Source organism: Heterodontus francisci, chromosome 41, assembly GCF_036365525.1.
Source record: "Heterodontus francisci isolate sHetFra1 chromosome 41, sHetFra1.hap1, whole genome shotgun sequence".
NCBI classification, from domain to species: domain Eukaryota; kingdom Metazoa; phylum Chordata; class Chondrichthyes; order Heterodontiformes; family Heterodontidae; genus Heterodontus; species Heterodontus francisci.
The window spans coordinates 38,718,982-38,736,145 of NC_090411.1; the positions used below are offsets into that span (position 1 = coordinate 38,718,982).

General features: G+C 48.5%; 1 protein-coding gene across 1 annotated transcript in view; it reads left to right on the forward strand.

Moving 5' to 3' along the window:
• LOC137353596 (glycogen [starch] synthase, muscle-like) overlaps positions 1-17,164 on the forward strand; it is a 373,978-nt gene that overhangs the window by 342,906 nt on the left and 13,908 nt on the right. Inside the window, exon 22 of the mRNA XM_068019956.1 lies at positions 8,039-8,101. Coding sequence (XP_067876057.1) covers positions 8,039-8,101 — 63 coding nt within the window. The remainder of the gene's footprint in view (positions 1-8,038; positions 8,102-17,164) is intronic.

Consider the following 17,164-nt stretch of genomic DNA (forward strand, 5'->3'; position numbering starts at 1 on the left):
GCAGTATCGAGGCAGTGCTGTACTGTTGCAGGGGGCAATATCGAGGCAGTGCTGTACTGTTGGAGGGGGCAGTATCGAGGCAGTGCTGTACTGTTGGAGGGGGCAATATCGAGGCAGTGCTGTACTGTTGGAGGGGGCAATATCGAGGCAGTGCTGTACTGTCGGAGGGGGCAATATTGAGGCAGTGCTGTACTGTCGGAGGGGGCAGTATCGAGGCAGTGCTGTACTGTCGGAGGGGGCACTATCGAGGCAGTGCTGTACTGTTGGAGGGGGGCAATATCGAGGCAGTGCTGTACTGTCGGAGGGGGCAGTATCGAGGCAGTGCTGTACTGTCGGAGGGGGCAATATCGAGGCAGTGCTGTACTGTCGGAGGGGGCAATATCGAGGCAGTGCTGTACTGTCGGAGGGGGCAGTATCGAGGCAGTGCTGTACTGTCGGAGGGGGCAGTATCGAGGCAGTGCTGTACTGTCGGAGGGGGCAATATCGAGGCAGTGCTGTACTGTCAGAGGGGGCAGTAACGAGGCAGTGCTGTACTGTCGGAGGGGGCAGTATCGAGGCAGTGCTGTACTGTCGGAGGGGGCAGTATCGAGGCAGTGCTGTACTGTCGGAGGGGGCACTATCGAGGCAGTGCTGTACTGTTGGAGGGGGGCAATATCGAGGCAGTGCTGTACTGTCGGAGGGGGCAATATCGAGGCAGTGCTGTACTGTCGGAGGGGGCAGTATCGAGGCAGTGCTGTACTGTCGGAGGGGGCAGTATCGAGGCAGTGCTGTACTGTTGGAGGGGGCAATATCGAGGCAGTGCTGTACTGTCGGAGGGGGCAGTATCGAGGCAGTGCTGTACTGTCGGAGGGGGCAGTATCGAGGCAGTGCTGTACTGTCGGAGGGGGCAATATCGAGGCGGTGCTGTACTGTCAGAGGGGGCAGTAACGAGGCAGTGCTGTACTGTCGGAGGGGGCAATATCGAGGCAGTGCTGTACTGTCAGAGGGGGCAGTAACGAGGCAGTGCTGTACTGTCGGAGGGGGCAGTATCGAGGCAATGCTGTAAAGTCGGAGGGGGCAATATCGAGGCAGTGCTGTACTGTTGGAGGGGGCACTATCGAGGCAGTGCTGTACTGTTGGGGGGGCAATATCGAGGCAGTGTTGTACTGTCGGAGGGGGCAGTATCGAGGCAGTGCTGTACTGTCGGAGGGGGCAATATCGAGGCAGTGCTGTACTGTCGGAGGGGGGCAATATCGAGGCAGTGCTGTACTGTCAGAGGGGGCACTATCGAAGCAGTGCTGTACTGTTGGAGGGGGCACTATCGAGGCAGTGCTGTACTGTTGGAGGGGGCACTATCGAGGCAGTGCTGTACTGTTGGAGGGGGCAATATCGAGGCAGTGCTGTACTGTTGGAGGGGGCACTATCGAGGCAGTGCTGTACTGTCGGAGGGGGACAATATCGAGGCAGTGCTGTACTGTCAGAGGGGGCAATATCGAGGCAGTGCTGTACTGTCAGAGAGGGCAGTATCGAGGCAGTGCTGTACTGTCGGAGAGGGCAGTATCGAGGCAGTGCTGTACTGTTGGAGGGGGCACTATCGAGGCAGTGCTGTACTGTCGGAGGGGGGCAATATCTAGGCAGTGCTGTACTGTCAGAGGGGGCAATATCGAGGCAGTGCTGTACTGTCAGAGGGGGCAGTATCGAGGCAGTGCTGTACTGTCGGAGGGGGCAGTATCGAGGCAGTGCTGCACTGTCGGAGAGGGCAGTATCGAGGCAGTGCTGTACTGTCAGAGGGGGCAGTATCGAGGCAGTGCTGTACTGTCGGAGGGGGCAGTATCGAGGCAGTGCTGTACTGTCGGAGAGGGCAGTATCGAGGCAGTGCTGTACTGTCAGAGGGGGCAGTATCGAGGCAGTGCTGTACTGTCGGAGGGGGCAGTATCGAGGCAGTGCTGTACTGTTGGAGGGGGCAGTATCGAGGCAGTGCTGTAGGAGGGGGCAGTATCGAGGCAGTGATGTACTGTTGGAGGGGGCACTATCGAGGCAGTGCTGTACTGTTGGAGGGGGCAGTATCGAGGCAGTGCTGTACTGTTGGAGGGGGCAGTATCGAGGCAGTGCTGTACTGTTGGAGGGGGCAGTATCAGGGCAGTGCTGTACTGTTGGAGGGGGCAATATCGAGGCAGTTCTGTACTGTCAGAGAGGGGGCAGTATCGAGGCAGTGCTGTACTGTCAGAGGGGGCAATATCGAGGCAGTGCTGTACTGTCAGAGAGGGGCATTAACGAGGCAGTGCTGTACTGTCAGAGGGGGCAATATCGAGGCAGTGCTGTACTGTCGGAGAGGGCAGTATCGAGGCAGTGCTGTACTGTCAGAGGGGGCAATATCGAGGCAGTGCTGTACTGTCAGAGGGGGCAGTAACGAGGCAGTGCTGTACTGTTGGAGGGGGCAGTATCGAGGCAGTGCTGTACTGTTGGAGGGGGCAGTATCGAGGCAGTGCTGTACTGTTGGAGGGGGCAGTATCGAGGCAGTGCTGCACTGTTGGAGCGGGCAGTATCGAGGCAGTGCTGCAATTTTGGAGGGGGCAGTATCGAGGCAGTGCTGTACTGTTGGAGGGGGCAGTATCGAGGCAGTGCTGTACTGTTGGAGGGGGCAGTATCGAGGCAGTGCTGTACTGTTGGAGGGGGCAGTTTCGAGGCAGTGCTGTACTGTTGGAGGGGGCAATATCGAGGCAATGCTGTACTGTTGGAGGGGGCAGTATCGAGGCAGTGCTGCACTGTTGGAGCGGGCAGTATCGAGGCAGTGCTGCACTGTTGGAGCGGGCAGTATCGAGACAGTGCTGTACTGTTGGAGGGGGCAGTATCGAGGCAGTGCTGCACAGTTGGAGCGGGCAGTATCGAGGCAGTGCTGTACTGTTGGAGGGACTGTCTTTCAGATGCGATGTTAAAGCAAAGCCCCACCTGTCCTCTGAGGAGTAATAGAAGCTACTGCGCGATCCAAAGAAGAATCCTAGATCTGTCCACTAATCCTGCTGAGTTGGTAACTTTTTTTGTGACACCTTGTCAAATACATGTCACCTTTCAGGCGCCTGTGGAGCTGAAGCCCACTGAGAGCTGCATCATCGCAGAACCATGCAATTTCTAAAAACTCTTTTAGCCTTTAGGATTCTCCTGGTGTCCTGGCCAATTTTGACAACAGCACCATCACCTTTCCTTTCACATCGTAAAACCTCCCAAGGTTATCAAATAAAATTTGATGCTGAGCCACGAAAACAAAAGGAGCTATTTTTATCCCTTGAACATAACCACTAAAACAAACAATCTGCTGATTTGTTTCATTGCTGTTTGTGGGACCTTGATCTTCATGTTTCCTGTGATTAAGACTATTTGATTTACTTTAGGATGTCCTAAGTCATGAAAGGCAGGCTGTAAATGCAAGTTAGTCTCTCTTTTCTCTGTCTCTCTTGGATGATTAAATACAAAAGAAAAAATACTATATTGTCGTGCAAGGAGGCCTCATTTTGAGCAGTTTATCACCTTCCATGGTGGGGATATAAAAGTTTCTGAGGAGGGCCACTGGATCAAAGCCTCGTTTAACGATGCTTAGGTACCACAATAAGCTTAGTGAGCAGGACCCTTTTACTCTAGAAAAGAATCGATTTCCAGGAGATTAAAATACTGCAAGGATTATGTTTGAACAATGTGGACTGGTTAATTGAGTTTGGTAGGTTAGGGGACACCAGGATATTGAGTATAGATTGAAAGTTTGTCAGTGCAGCATAGTCCTGACGATGGGCCTAAAAGTTAGGGGCACCCCAACCTTGGCCGTTTGTGGGATACAGTGGCCCACTGCATGGAGGATCAAACGCATCTATCGAGTGAGTAATTGAAAGCCTTCAGCAATGGCTTGGACATGTCTGATGCCATCGGGGCTTATGTCCCTTTAAGCGAGAAGTGCTGAGTTGATGATCTATCTCTGCCTCCTCCTGAAGTCCCCAGCATTACAGATGCCAGACTTCAGCCAATTCGATTCACTCCGCATGTTATCAAGAAACGACTGAAGGCACTGAATACTGTAAAGGCTATGGGCCCTGACAATATTCCGGCAATAGTACTGAAGACCTGTGCTCCAGAACTTGCCGCACCCCTAGCCAAGCTGTTCCAGTACAGCTACAACACTGGCATCTACCCGGCAATGTGGAAAATTGCCCAGGTATGTCCTGTACACAAAAAGCAGGACGTCCAACCCAGCCAATTACCACCACCCTCAATCAGTAAAGTGATGGAAGGTGTCCTCAACAGTGCTATCAAGCGGCACTTGCTTAGCAATAACCTGCTCAGTGATGCTCAGTTTGGGTTCCGCCAGGGCCACTCAGCTCCTGACCTCATTACAGCCTTGGTTCAAACATGGACAAAAGAGCTGAACTCAAGAGGTGAGGTGAGAGTAACTGCCCTTGACATCAAGGCAGCATTTGACCGAGTATGGCATCAAGGAGCCCTAGCAAAACTGGAGTCAATGGGAATCAGGGGGAAAATACACCGCTGGCTGGAGTCATACCTAACGCAAAGGAAGATGGTTGTGGTTGTTGGAGGTCAATCATCTGAGCTCCAGGACATCACTGCAGGAGTTCCTCAGGGTAGTGTCCTAGGCTCAACCATCTTCAGCTGCTTCATCAATGACCTTCCTTCAATCATAAAGTCAGAAGTGGGGATGTTCGCTGATGATTGCACAATGTTCTGCACCATTTGCGACTCCTCAGATACTGAAGCAGTCCATGTAGAAATGCAGCAAGTCCTGGACAATATTCAGGCTTGGGCTAGTAAGTGGCAAGTAACATTCACACCACACAAGTGCCAGGCAATGACCATATCCAACAAGAGAGAATCTAACCATCTCCCCTTGACATTCAATGGCATTACGATTGCTGAATCCCCCACTATCAACATCCTGGGGGCTACCATTGACCAGAAACTGAACTGAAGTAGCCATATAAATACCGTGGCTACAGGATCAGGTCAGAGGGTAGGAATCCTGCAGCTAGTAACTCACCTCCTGACTCCCCAAAGCCCGTCCACCATCTACAAGGCACAAGTCAGGAGTGTGATGGAATACTCTCCACTTGCCTGGATGGGTGCAGTTCCAACAACACTCAACACCACCCAGGACAAAGCAACCCGCTTGATTGGCACCCAAACCACAAACATTCACTCCTTCCACCACCGACGCACAGTGTCAGCAGTGTGTACCATCTACACGATACACTGCAGCAACGCACCAATGCTCCTTAGACAGCATCTTCCAAACCCGTAACCTCTACCACCTAGAAGGACAAGGGCAGCAAATGCATGGGAACACCACCACCTGCAAGTTCCCCCAAGTCACACACCATTCTGACTTGGAACTATATTGCTGTTCCTTCATTGTCACTGGGTCAAAATCCTGGAACTCCCTTCCTAACAGCACTGTTGGTGTACAAAGCCCACATGAACTGCAGTGGTTGAAGAAGGCAGCTCACCACCACCTTCTCCAGGGCAATTAGGGATGGGCAATAAATGCTGGCCTGGCCAGCGTCGCCCACATCCCAGGAATGAATAAAAAGAAAAGGACGGGCGGACCCCAAAGTCTGCTGGCTAATCAGAGGACTGGCAGTTCAACAGCATTACCCGGAGTAATGGCTGCCGCTGGGGCTGCACCTGGAAGAGAGGACGCCATGGTAACAGTCATTCTCTCTCATTCAGGTAAGTGGGGTCTAGGGCACCGGGGCCAGTCAGGCAGGACCCAATCGGGGGGGGGATGGGGTTTGTTGGTGAGGGCAGATGGAGGGTTTTCCACAGGGGTGACCTTTGCTGCCGGGGACCCCCTCCTTGGACCATAGAGTGCCCGAATAGGAGGGTCCCCTTTACCGAGGCTGCTACGGTAAAATGCCAGTGGCGGTGGGAAGAAGCCCTTAATTGGCCATTTAAGTGGCTCAAGTGGCCTCTGGGTAGTACAGCCATTCTCCACTCTCCCTGCCACTGGTAAAATGTCGGTCCCCGCACCTTCCCTCTCTATTTTACGGCCACATGAGCACAGAACTCAGTTAGATGTCAGGAGAGTCTTTGCTTAAGAGAAGGTCAAGACCTATGAAACTAGTTTCTGGCTCATGCACTGAGTGTCGTTCCCCAGTAAATGTACAAAAGACAGGTGGATGAGTTCCTGAATATGCTTGATGTCACTGGGTATTGGAAGACATGCCTTCCAGTCACCCTGGTCAAATAATCCTTGAATCATACCAAACAGAAAGATACTACTCAGCCTGTCGTGTCTGTGCTGATTCATTGATCGAGCTACTTAGTTCATCCCAGTGCCTGGCTCATTCCCCATCACTCTGCAAATTTTTCCACTTAAAGTATTTATCCAATTCCCCTTTGACAGTAGTTATTGAATCTGCTTCACCGCCCTTTCAGGCAGCATAATTCGAGATCATAATAACTCTCTGCATAAAAGATTTCCTCATCTCCCCTCTGGGTCTTTTGCTATTTACCATAAATCTGTGTCCTCTGGCTAGTGGAAACAGTTTATCCTTATTTATTCTATCAATACCCTTGAGCGACGTCTCAATTCATTCCATCTTCGCTGCCTCCGGAGAATACTTGGCATCAGGTGGCAGGACCGTATCTCCAACACAGAAGTCCTCGAGGCGGCCAACATCCGCAGCTTATACACACTACTGAGTCAGCGGCGCTTGAGATGGCTTGGCCATGTGAGCCGCATGGAAGATGGCAGGATCCCTAAGGACACATTGTACAGCGAGCTCGCCACTGGTATCAGACCCACCGGCCGTCCATGTCTCCGCTTTAAAGACATCTGCAAACGCGACATGAAATCCTGTGACATTGATCACAAGTCGTGGGAGTCAGTTGCCAGCGTTCGCCAGAGCTGGCGGGCAGCCATAAAGGTGGGGCTAAAGTGTGGCGAGTCGAAGAGACTTAGCAGTTGGCAGGAAAAAAGACAGAGGCGCAAGGAGAGAGCCAACTGTGCAACAGCCCCGACAAACAAATTTTTCTGCAGCACCTGTGGAAGAGTCTGTCACTCCAGAATTGGCCTTTATAGCCACTCCAGGCGCTGCTTCACAAACCACTGACCACCTCCAGGCGCTTACCCATTGTCTCTCGAGACAAGGAGGCCAAAGAAGAAAGAAGAATACCCTTCATAATTGTAAATATCTCTATTAAATTTTTCCTTGACCTTTTCTGGTGTAAGAAGAACAATCCCAGTTTCTCTAATCTTTCCACAAAACTGAAGTTCCTCGTTCTGCAACCATTCCTCATAAATCTCCTCTGCACCCTCTTCCGAAAGTGTGGTGCCTAGAATTAGACACAATACTCCATCATAGGCCTAACCAGTGTTTTGTAAAGGTTTAGCATTACTTTCATGATTTTGGACTCCTTGCTCCTATTTATAAAACCAAGGATCCCGTATGCTTTTTTAACGGCCTTCTCAACTTGTCCTGCCACCTTCAAAGATTTGTGTACCTACACCTTCAGGTCTCTCTGTTCCTGCACCCAACTTAAAATGTACCATTTAGTTCATATTGTTTCTCCTAATTTTTCCTTCCACTATGTATTGTTTTACACTTCTCTGCATTAAATTTAATCTGCCATGTGTCTGCCCGTTTTTCCTGTCTGCCTGTCCTCCTGAAGTTTGTTACTATTCTCCTCACTGTTTACTGCATTTACAAGCTTTGGTCTTTTGGATTTTGTTTGATTGCCTCTGGGGATTGGAGAGAAATTTGCCAGATTTTTTCCTAAATTATTCTATGGTTTTGTTCTTTTTTTGCCTCTGATAGGAGATTATGTGGCTGGTGGATGGGTTGATAGTGTGCATAAGTTACACCATTCCCCAGTTGGACAGACTTGATAGACCAGCTGGTCTTGTCTGCATTAAAGGGGTGTATCTGGGGGGGAAATCTAGCAATGTCTGGTGACATAATTTGGCACTATTGGCCATTATACTAAAGCCTGTCTCCCTGTCTCACCATACAGGTTGCATTGTTAATTAAATCGTGTATGTCATCTTTCTCTATTTCAGTACTACACCCATGCCAGACTCTTGGCCCTTGCCAAAGCCTTTCCCAGTGACTTCACCCATGATGTAACAGAAATTTCTGCTGTAAGTATTCATAGAATTAAAAATGCACAAACATTGGGGAGCCTTTCCCGGGAAATGTCTGCCCCTCACTCACAGCAACAACTTGCAGACCAGCAGCTGTACTGGATGTGGTCAGTATCCATAATAACAGATGCCATCACTCACAGATGGTACCTCTGAACTGCAAGACAACACCTACATTGACTGCATAAAGAAATGTCCCAAAACTAGAATTGGAGCTACTGGAAATTGCAACCAGTTACCAAGGCCTGATCTTTAGGTACAATCTCAGGATTTGACTTCTGGTTGTAAATAATCCCAGGTTGAATCTTATCTTATTCCAGGATATTTCCTGGAAAACCCTGCCAGCTTCTGGCTTCCTCCCACCAGATACTGGCTCCTGGTCCTTGGATACAGGCACTGGGCTGCTGATCCCAGCCAAACGTTGGCTCTTCAGTTGAGACATTTTAATCCGTGGGATTGAAGGTTGTCTCTATCAACCAATCAGATCAATAGCCAACTGGAGCCCATTGTTAGATTGGTTGGATAGTGGAACTAGAACCAATCAGATGTCACTTTGTTGCACAAGTTTGAGGAAGAAAATTTTGGTTTTCAGAAGTCCCTGATATGAGTTCAATTAATGTGTTTATTATGTGTTTTTAACATTTGTGTTTATTTAATTTTAATTGGGCAGAGGTTTTCATTCCTTTGTCCTGGTTTTTCCATCAATATCAACCAAACCAGCCCAAGAGATCACAGAATTTCAAGGGCAAATTATGTCCTGCACAAATAGAGTTTCCATGATCTTTTGCATTTGTTTAAAAAAAAACATGGCGCTAAAAGCTGGCCTTGCCCGCAAAACTGGCCATGTTGCTAAATACCCTGGTGAGTTTCTGCCAGTGTCGCCTGTTTAAGGGCCTTTGAGGAGGCTCTTAAAACTAAGCAGCTTTTTTTTAGGTGCAAGGCATATTTCATAAATTTTTAATTTTTTTAATTTACTGTGAAACTAACTAGAGTACACCAGTGTAACTAGTAAATGGTTCTCTATCTTGTTTTGTGATTTTTAGTTATTTAAAATTAGGTTGCTCACAGTTGGTGGACATTGATTAAAATGCTTATTTTTGGTCATGGGCTGACAAGTGGTAGATGAAGATCAACGTGGAGAAATGTGGTGATTCATTTTGGTAGGAAGAACATGGAGAGACAATATAAAATAAAGGGTATAACTCTAAAGAGGGTGCAAGAACAGAGGGACCTGGGTGTAAATGGGAGACTGAGTGAGACCAGCAGTGTTTAAAAGTGCAGCGACAGCAGGAAAGAAGGAGACTGAGTGAGACCAGCAGTGCTTAAAAAGAGCAGCAACAGCGGGAAAGAAGGAGACTGAGTGAGACCAGCAGTGTTTAAAAAAAGCAGCGGCAGCGAGAAAGAAGGAGACTGAGTGAGACCAGCGTGTTTAAAAAATAGTGCAGTGGCAGCAGGAAAGAAGGAGTCTGAGTGAGACCAGCGGTGTTTAAAAAGAGCAGCGACAGCGAGAAAGAAGGAGACTGAGTGAGAACAGCGGTGTTTAAAAAGAGCAGCGACAGCGAGAAAGAAGGAGACTGAGTGAGACCAGCGGTGTTTAAAAAGAGCAGCGACAGCGAGAAAGAAGGAGACTGAGTGAGAACAGCGGTGTTTAAAAAGTGCAGTGGCAACGGGAAAGAAGGAGACTAAGTAAGACCAGCGGTGTTTAAAAAGTGCTTCTTTAAAAAGGAAAACAGTGATGTCAGAGGACAGCTGCAAGGTGATTGGTTGGTGAGTTGCAGCTGTCAGAATACCTTAAAAAAAAGGGAAAGTTGTTTTTTTTTGTTGGAAAAAAAATCTCGTGATAGGTGAGTACTACTAAAGTGTTTTGTTTAAGGACTTTTGATTGGAGTGGGTAGAACAAGGCCCCGAGTATAATTAGCATTTTTAATTTCAGGGAGTAGCTAATTAACCTAAGGGTAAGTCATGGCAGGAGAGCTCAGCCCCGTGATATGCTCTTCCTGTTCTGTGTGGGAAATCAGGGACGCTTCCAGTGTCCCTGATGACCATGTGTGCAGGAAGTGTATCCAGCTGCAGCTACTGGCTACCCGCATTACGGAGCTAGAGCTGCGGGTGGATTCACTGTGGAGCATCCGCGATGCTGAGGACGTCGTGGATAGCACGTTTAGTGAGGTGGTCACACCGCAGGTAATGGCAGCACAGGCAGAAAGGGATGGGTGACCACCAGACGGAGTAGTAGGCGCAGACAGGTAGTGCAGGAGTCCCCTGTGGCCATCCCCTCTCAAACATACCGCTTTGGATACTGTTTGGGGGGATGACCTCCCACGGGAAAGCAGCAACAGCCAAGTTCATGGCACCACGGAGGGCTCTGCTGCACAGCAGGAGAGGAAAAGGGTTGGAAGAGCTATAGTGATAGGGGATTCTATCGTAAGGGGTGCAGATGGGCGTTTCTGTGGCCACAAACGAGACTCCAGGATGGAATGGTGCCTCCCTGGTGCTAGGGTCAAGGATGTCTCGGAGCGGCTGCAGGACATTCTGAAAGGGGAGGGTGAGCAGCCAGAGGTCGTGGTCCATATTGGTACTAACAACATAGGCAGGAAGAGAGATGAGGTCCTGCAAAGATATATGGAGTTAGACAGAAGGTTAAAAAGCAGGACCTCCAGGGTTGTAATCTCAGGATTACTTCATGTGCCATGTGCTAGTGAGGGTAGGAAAAGGAGGATTAGGCAAATGAATGCGTGGCTGAAGAGCTGGCGTAGGCGGGAGGGCTTCAGCTACTTGGATCATTGGGATCTCTTCTGGTGCAGAGGTGACCTGTACAAGAAGGACGGGTTGCATCTAAACGAGAGGGGGCCCAATAACCTTGCAGGGAGGTTTGCTAGTACTACTTGGGAGGGTTTAAACTAGTCTTGCAGGGGGGTGGGACCCAAAGTAGTAGTCTCTCAGATGAGATAGTTGAGGCAAATGTAGAGGTTAAAGCAAGCAAGTCCAGTAGGCAGGCCGGGCAGGGGCAGGACAGGGAGCGTGGAAGGTCTGGTAGGCTAAACTGCATTTACTTTAATGCAAGAAGCCTTACAGGTAAGGCAGATGAACTCAGAACAAAGTACGGAAAGTCCTCATCAGAGAACTCCTCTTTGCTGACGATGCTGCTTTAACATCTCACACTGAAGAATGCCTGCAGAGTCTCATCGACAGGTTTGCGTCTGCCTGCAATGAATTTGGCCTAACCATCAGCCTCAAGAAAACGAACATCATGGGGCAGGATGTCAGAAATGCTCCATCCATCAATATTGGCGGAAAGTCCTCATCAGAGAACTCCTCTTTGCTGACGATGCTGCTTTAACATCTCACACTGAAGAATGCCTGCAGAGTCTCATCGACAGGTTTGCGTCTGCCTGCAATGAATTTGGCCTAACCATCAGCCTCAAGAAAACGAACATCATGGGGCAGGATGTCAGAAATGCTCCATCCATCAATATTGGCGACCACGCTCTGGAAGTGGTTCAAGAGTTCACCTACCTAGGCTCAACTATCACCAGTAACCTGTCTCTAGATGCAGAAATCAACAAGCGCATGGGTAAGGCTTCCACTGCTATGTCCAGACTGGCCAAGAGAGTGTGGGAAAATGGCGCACTGACACGGAACACAAAAGTCCGAGTGTATCAGGCCTGTGTCCTCAGTACCTTGCTCTACGGCAGCGAGGCCTGGACAACGTATGCCAGCCAAGAGCGACGTCTCAATTCATTCCATCTTCGCTGCCTTCGGAGAATACTTGGCATCAGGTGGCAGGACTATATCTCCAACACAGAAGTCCTTGAAGCGGCCAACACCCCCAGCTTATACACACTACTGAGTCAGCGGCGCTTGAGATGGCTTGGCCATGTGAGCCACATGGAAGATGGCAGGATCCCCAAAGACACATTGTACAGCGAGCTCGCCACTGGTATCAGACCCACCGGCCGTCCATGTCTCCGTTATAAAGACGTCTGCAAACGCGACATGAAATCGTGTGACATTGATCACAAGTCGTGGGAGTCAGTTGCCACCATTCGCCAGAGCTGGCGGGCAGCCATAAAGACAGGGCTAAATTGTGGCAAGTCGAAGAGACTTAGTAGTTGGCAGGAAAAAAGACAGAGGCGCAAGGGGAGAGCCAACTGTGCAACAGCCCCAACAAACAAATTTCTCTGCAGCACCTGTGGAAGAGCCTGTCACTCCAGAATTGGCCTTTATAGCCACTCCAGGCGCTGCTTCACAAACCACTGACCACCTCCAGGCGCGTATCCATTGTCTCTCGAGATAAGGAGGCCCAAAAGAAAAGATCAGAACATGGATCGGTACATGGGATTGTGATATTATAGCTATTACGGAAACGTGGTTGAGGGATGGGCAGGACTGGCAGCTCAATGTTCCGGGGTACCGATCCTTCCGGCGTGACAGAGGTGGAGGTAAGAGAGGAGGGGGAATTGCACTATTGATTAGGGAGGACATCACAGCAGTACTTAGAGAGGATATCCCGGGGGGAATGTCCAGCGAGGCCATATGGGTAGAACTTAGAAATAAGAAAGGGGTGATCACTTTGATGGGATTATACTATAGGCCCCCCAATAGTCAGAAGGAAGTGGAGGAGCGTATCTGTAGGGAAATCACAGATAGGTGTAGGAATTATAGGGTTGTAATAGTAGGTGATTTTAACTTCCCTAATATTGACTGGGACTGCCTTAGTGCTAAGGGATCAGATGGGGAAGAATTTGTTAAATGTGTCCAGGATAGTTTTCTGAAGCAGTATGTGGATAGCCCTACTAGAGAAGGGGCTACACTCTACCTCCTCTTAGGAAATGAGGCTGGGCAGGCGGTTGATGTGTCAGTGGGGGAGCACTTTGGGACCAGTGATCATAACTCTGTTAGCTTCAAGATAGTTATGGAAAAGGATAGGACTGGTCCTCAGGTTGAAGTCCTAAATTGGGGGAAGGCTAATTTCGATGGCATCAGACAGGAACTCTCAAAAGTTGAATGGGAGAGGCTGTTTACAGGTAAAGGGACGTCTGGCAAGTGGGAGGCTTTTAAAAGTGAGATAGGAAGAGTTCAGGGCCGGCATGTTCCTGTTAGATGGAAGGGCAAGGCTGGCAAGTTTAGGGAACCTTGGTTGATGAGGGATATTGAGGGTCTGGTCAGGACAAAGAAGGAGGCATATATCAGGTATAGGCAGCTGGGATCGAGCGAGTCCCTCGAGGAGTATAGGGGATGTAGGAGTACACTTAAGAAAGAAATTAAGAGGGCAAAGAGGGGCCATGAGATTTCCCTGAGAAGATAAAGGAGGATCCGAAAAGATTCTTTAAGTATATTAAGAGTAAAAGGGTAGTTAGGGAGAGAGTAGGTCCCCTTAAGGATCAGTGTAGCAATCTATGTGTGGAGCCATGGGAAATGGGCGTGGTCTTAAATAAATATTTCTCGTCTGTATTTACCGTGAAGAAGGTCATGGAAGCTAGTGAGCTCAAGGGAGGGAACACAGATATCCTGGAGCATATCAACATTACAAAGGAGGAGGTATTGGAGGTTTTGAAGCGCATTAAGGTGGATAAATCCCCAGAGCCTGACCAGGTGTATCCTAGGATGCTATGGGAAGCAAGGGAGGAGATTGTTGGGGCCCTGGCAGAGATTTTTGTATCATCGTTAGCCACGGGTGAGGTACCAGAAAACTGGAGGATAGCTAATGTTGTGCCTTTATTTAAGAAGGGCAGCAGGGATAATCCAGGGAACTACAGGCCGGTGAGCCTTACATCAGTGGTGGGAAAGTTATTGGAAGGGATTCTGAGAGACAGGATTTATATGCATCTGGAAAGGCATGGTCTGATTAGGGATAGTCAGCATGGCTTTGTGCGTGGGAAACCATGTCTCGCGAATTTGATTGAGTTTTTCGAGGAGATGATCAAGAGGATTGACGAGGGCAGAGCGATGGACGTTGTCTACATGGACTTTAGCAAGGCCTTTGACAAGGTCCTGCATGGTAGGCTGGTCCAGAAGGTTCGAACACATGGGTTCCAGGGTGAGCTAGCAAATTGGATACAAAATTGGCTTGGTGATAAGAGGCAGAGGGTGGTAGTGGAGGGCTGTTTTTCAGATTGGAGGCTGGTGACCAGTGGTGTGCCGCAGGGATCAGTGCTGGGCCCTCTGTTGTTTGTCATATATATTAATGACTTGGATGTGAATGTAAGGGGCATGATTAGTAAGTTTGCAGATGACACCAAATTGGTGGTATAGTGGACAGTGAAGAAGGTTGTCTAAGGTTACAACAGGATATAGATAAACTGGGAAAGTGGGCAAGGAAGTGGCAAATGGAATTTAACGCAGACAAGTGTGAAGTGATGCATTTTGGGAAGTTAAACCAGGGCAGGACATATACAGTGAATGGCAGGGCCTTGGGGAGTGTTGTTGAGCAGAGAGACCTTGGGGTGCAAGTACATAGTTCCCGGAAAGTGGCAACACAGGTAGACAGGGTGATGAAGAAGGGGTATGGCATGCTTGCCTTCATCGGCCCAGGCACTGAGTACAAGAGTTGGGATGTCATGTTACAGTTGTACGTAACGTTGGTTAGGCCGCATTTGGAGTACTGTGTGCAGTTCTGGTCGCCGCACTACAGGAAAGATGTGATTAAGCTAGAGAGGGTGCAGAAAGGATTCAGAAGGATGTTGCCTGGTTTGGAGGGCTTGAGTTATAAAGAGAGATTGGATAGGCTCGGTCTGTTTTCCCTGGAGAGAAGGAGGCTGAGAGGGGATATGATAGAGGTATATAAAAGTATGAGAGGCATAGATAGGGTAGATAGCCAGAGTCTGTTTCCCATGGTAGGGGTGATTAAAACTAGAGGGCATAGATTTAAGGTGAGAGGGAGGAGGTTTAAAGGGGATCAAAGGGGTAAATTTTTCACACAAAGAATAGTGGGTATCTGGAATGAGCTGCCAGAGGAGGTGGTGGAGGCAGGAACAGTAGCGACATTTAAGAGGCATCTGGACAGGTACTTGAATGAGCAAGGCATAGAGGGATATGGAATTAATGCAGGCAGGTGGGATTAGTATAGATAGGCATTATGGTCGGCATGGACGCGGTGGGCTGAAGGGTCTGTTTCTATGCTGTATGACTCTATATATGCATAAGTCATTGAAGGTGGCAGGACGGGTTAAGAGAGCAGTCAATAAAGTATATATTTATTAATAGGGGCATAGAATACAAGAGCAAGGAAGTTATGTTGAACTTGTATAAGACACTAGTTCGGCCTCAGCTAGAGTATTGCGTCCAGTTCTGGGCACCAAATTTAAAGAAAGATGTGAAGGCATTGGAGAGAGTGCAGAAAAGATTCACAAGAATGGTTCCAAGGATGAGGAACCACATTTATGAAGATAAATTGGAAAAGTTGGGACTGTTTTCCTTGGAGAAGAGAAGGCTGAGAGGTGATTTGGTAGAGGTATTCAAAATCAAAATGGGTCTGGACAGAGTAGATAGAGAGAAACTGTTCCCACTCGTGAAAGGATTGACAATGAGAGGGCACAGATTTAAGGCAATTGGCAAAAGAAGCAATGCCGACATGAGGAAAACCTTTTTCCTGCAGCGGGTGGTTAGGATCTGGAATGCACTGCCAGACAGTGCAGTGGACACAGGTTCAATCGAGGCATTTTACAGGGGATTAAATAGTTACCTGAAAAGGAAGGATGTAGAGGGTTATGGGGAGAAGGCGGGGGAATGGTACTCAGTGAATTGCAGAGCTGGTGTCAACACAATGGGCTCCATGGCCTGTTATGAAAGTGACTGTTTTGTTACAAATATTGGACAGGATAAAAATTGATAAAGAGGAGAGAATTAAAAGGTTGGCAGTCCTCAAAATAGAAAAGTCACCTGGTCTGGATGAGATGCATCTAAGGTTACTGAGGATAAATAAGGGTGGAAATTCAGAGGCTTGGGCTACAATCTTCCAATACTCATTAGATATGGGAGAGGCACCAGAGGACTGGATGTTTGCAAATGTTACATCCATATTCAAAAAAGGGGTGAGGGATAAATCTGGAAATTACAGGCCAATCAACCTAACTTTTAGATATAATAATCTTAAACAAAATTGATAAAGAAGTGATAAAGGGTTGATGAAGTCGTGCGATTGATGTGTATATGAACTTTCAAAAGATGATTGATAAAGTACCACAGAAGAGACTTGTTAGCAAAATCGAAGCCCATGGGATTGAAGAGAGGTGGCAGTGTGGATACAAAATTGGCTAAAGGACATAGAGTAGAGAGCAGTGGTGAACAGTTGTTATTCAGGCTGGAGGGATGACATATGAAATTTAGTGCAGCTAAGTGTGACGTGATACACTTTGATAGAATGAGGAGGAGGAGTAATATAAACTAAATGGTAGAAACTTAAAGTGGGTACAGGAACAGAGACCTAGGGGTGTATGTGCACAAATTTTTAAAGGTGGCAGGCCAAGTTGGGAAGGCTATTAAAAAGCACATGGGAGCAATGGCAAGATAGATAGAGCCATAGAGTTCAAAAACATGAAAGTTATGCATTTCTTTATAAATGATCAGTTAGGCCCCAGCTGGATTATTGTGGCCAATTCTGGACACCACACTTTAGGGAGGATGTCAAGCCTTAGAGAGGAGGCAGAGGAGATTTACTGGAATTATACCAGGGATGAAGGACTTCAGTTATGTTTAGTTTTTAGTTTAGAGATACAGCACTGAAACAGGCCCTTCGGCCCATCGAGTCTGTGCCGACCATAAACCACCCATATATACTAATCCTACACTAATCCCATATTCCTACCACATCCCCACCTGTCCCTATATTTCCCTACCACCTACCTGTACTAGTGGCAATTTATAATGGCCAATTTACCTACCAACCTGCAAGTCTTTTGGCTTGTGGGAGGAAACCAGAGCACCCAGAGAAAACCCACGCAGACACAGGGAGAACTTGCAAACTCCACACAGGCAGTGCCCAGAATTGAACCCGGGTCGCTGGAGCTGTGAGGCTGCGGTGCTAACCACTGCGCCACTGTG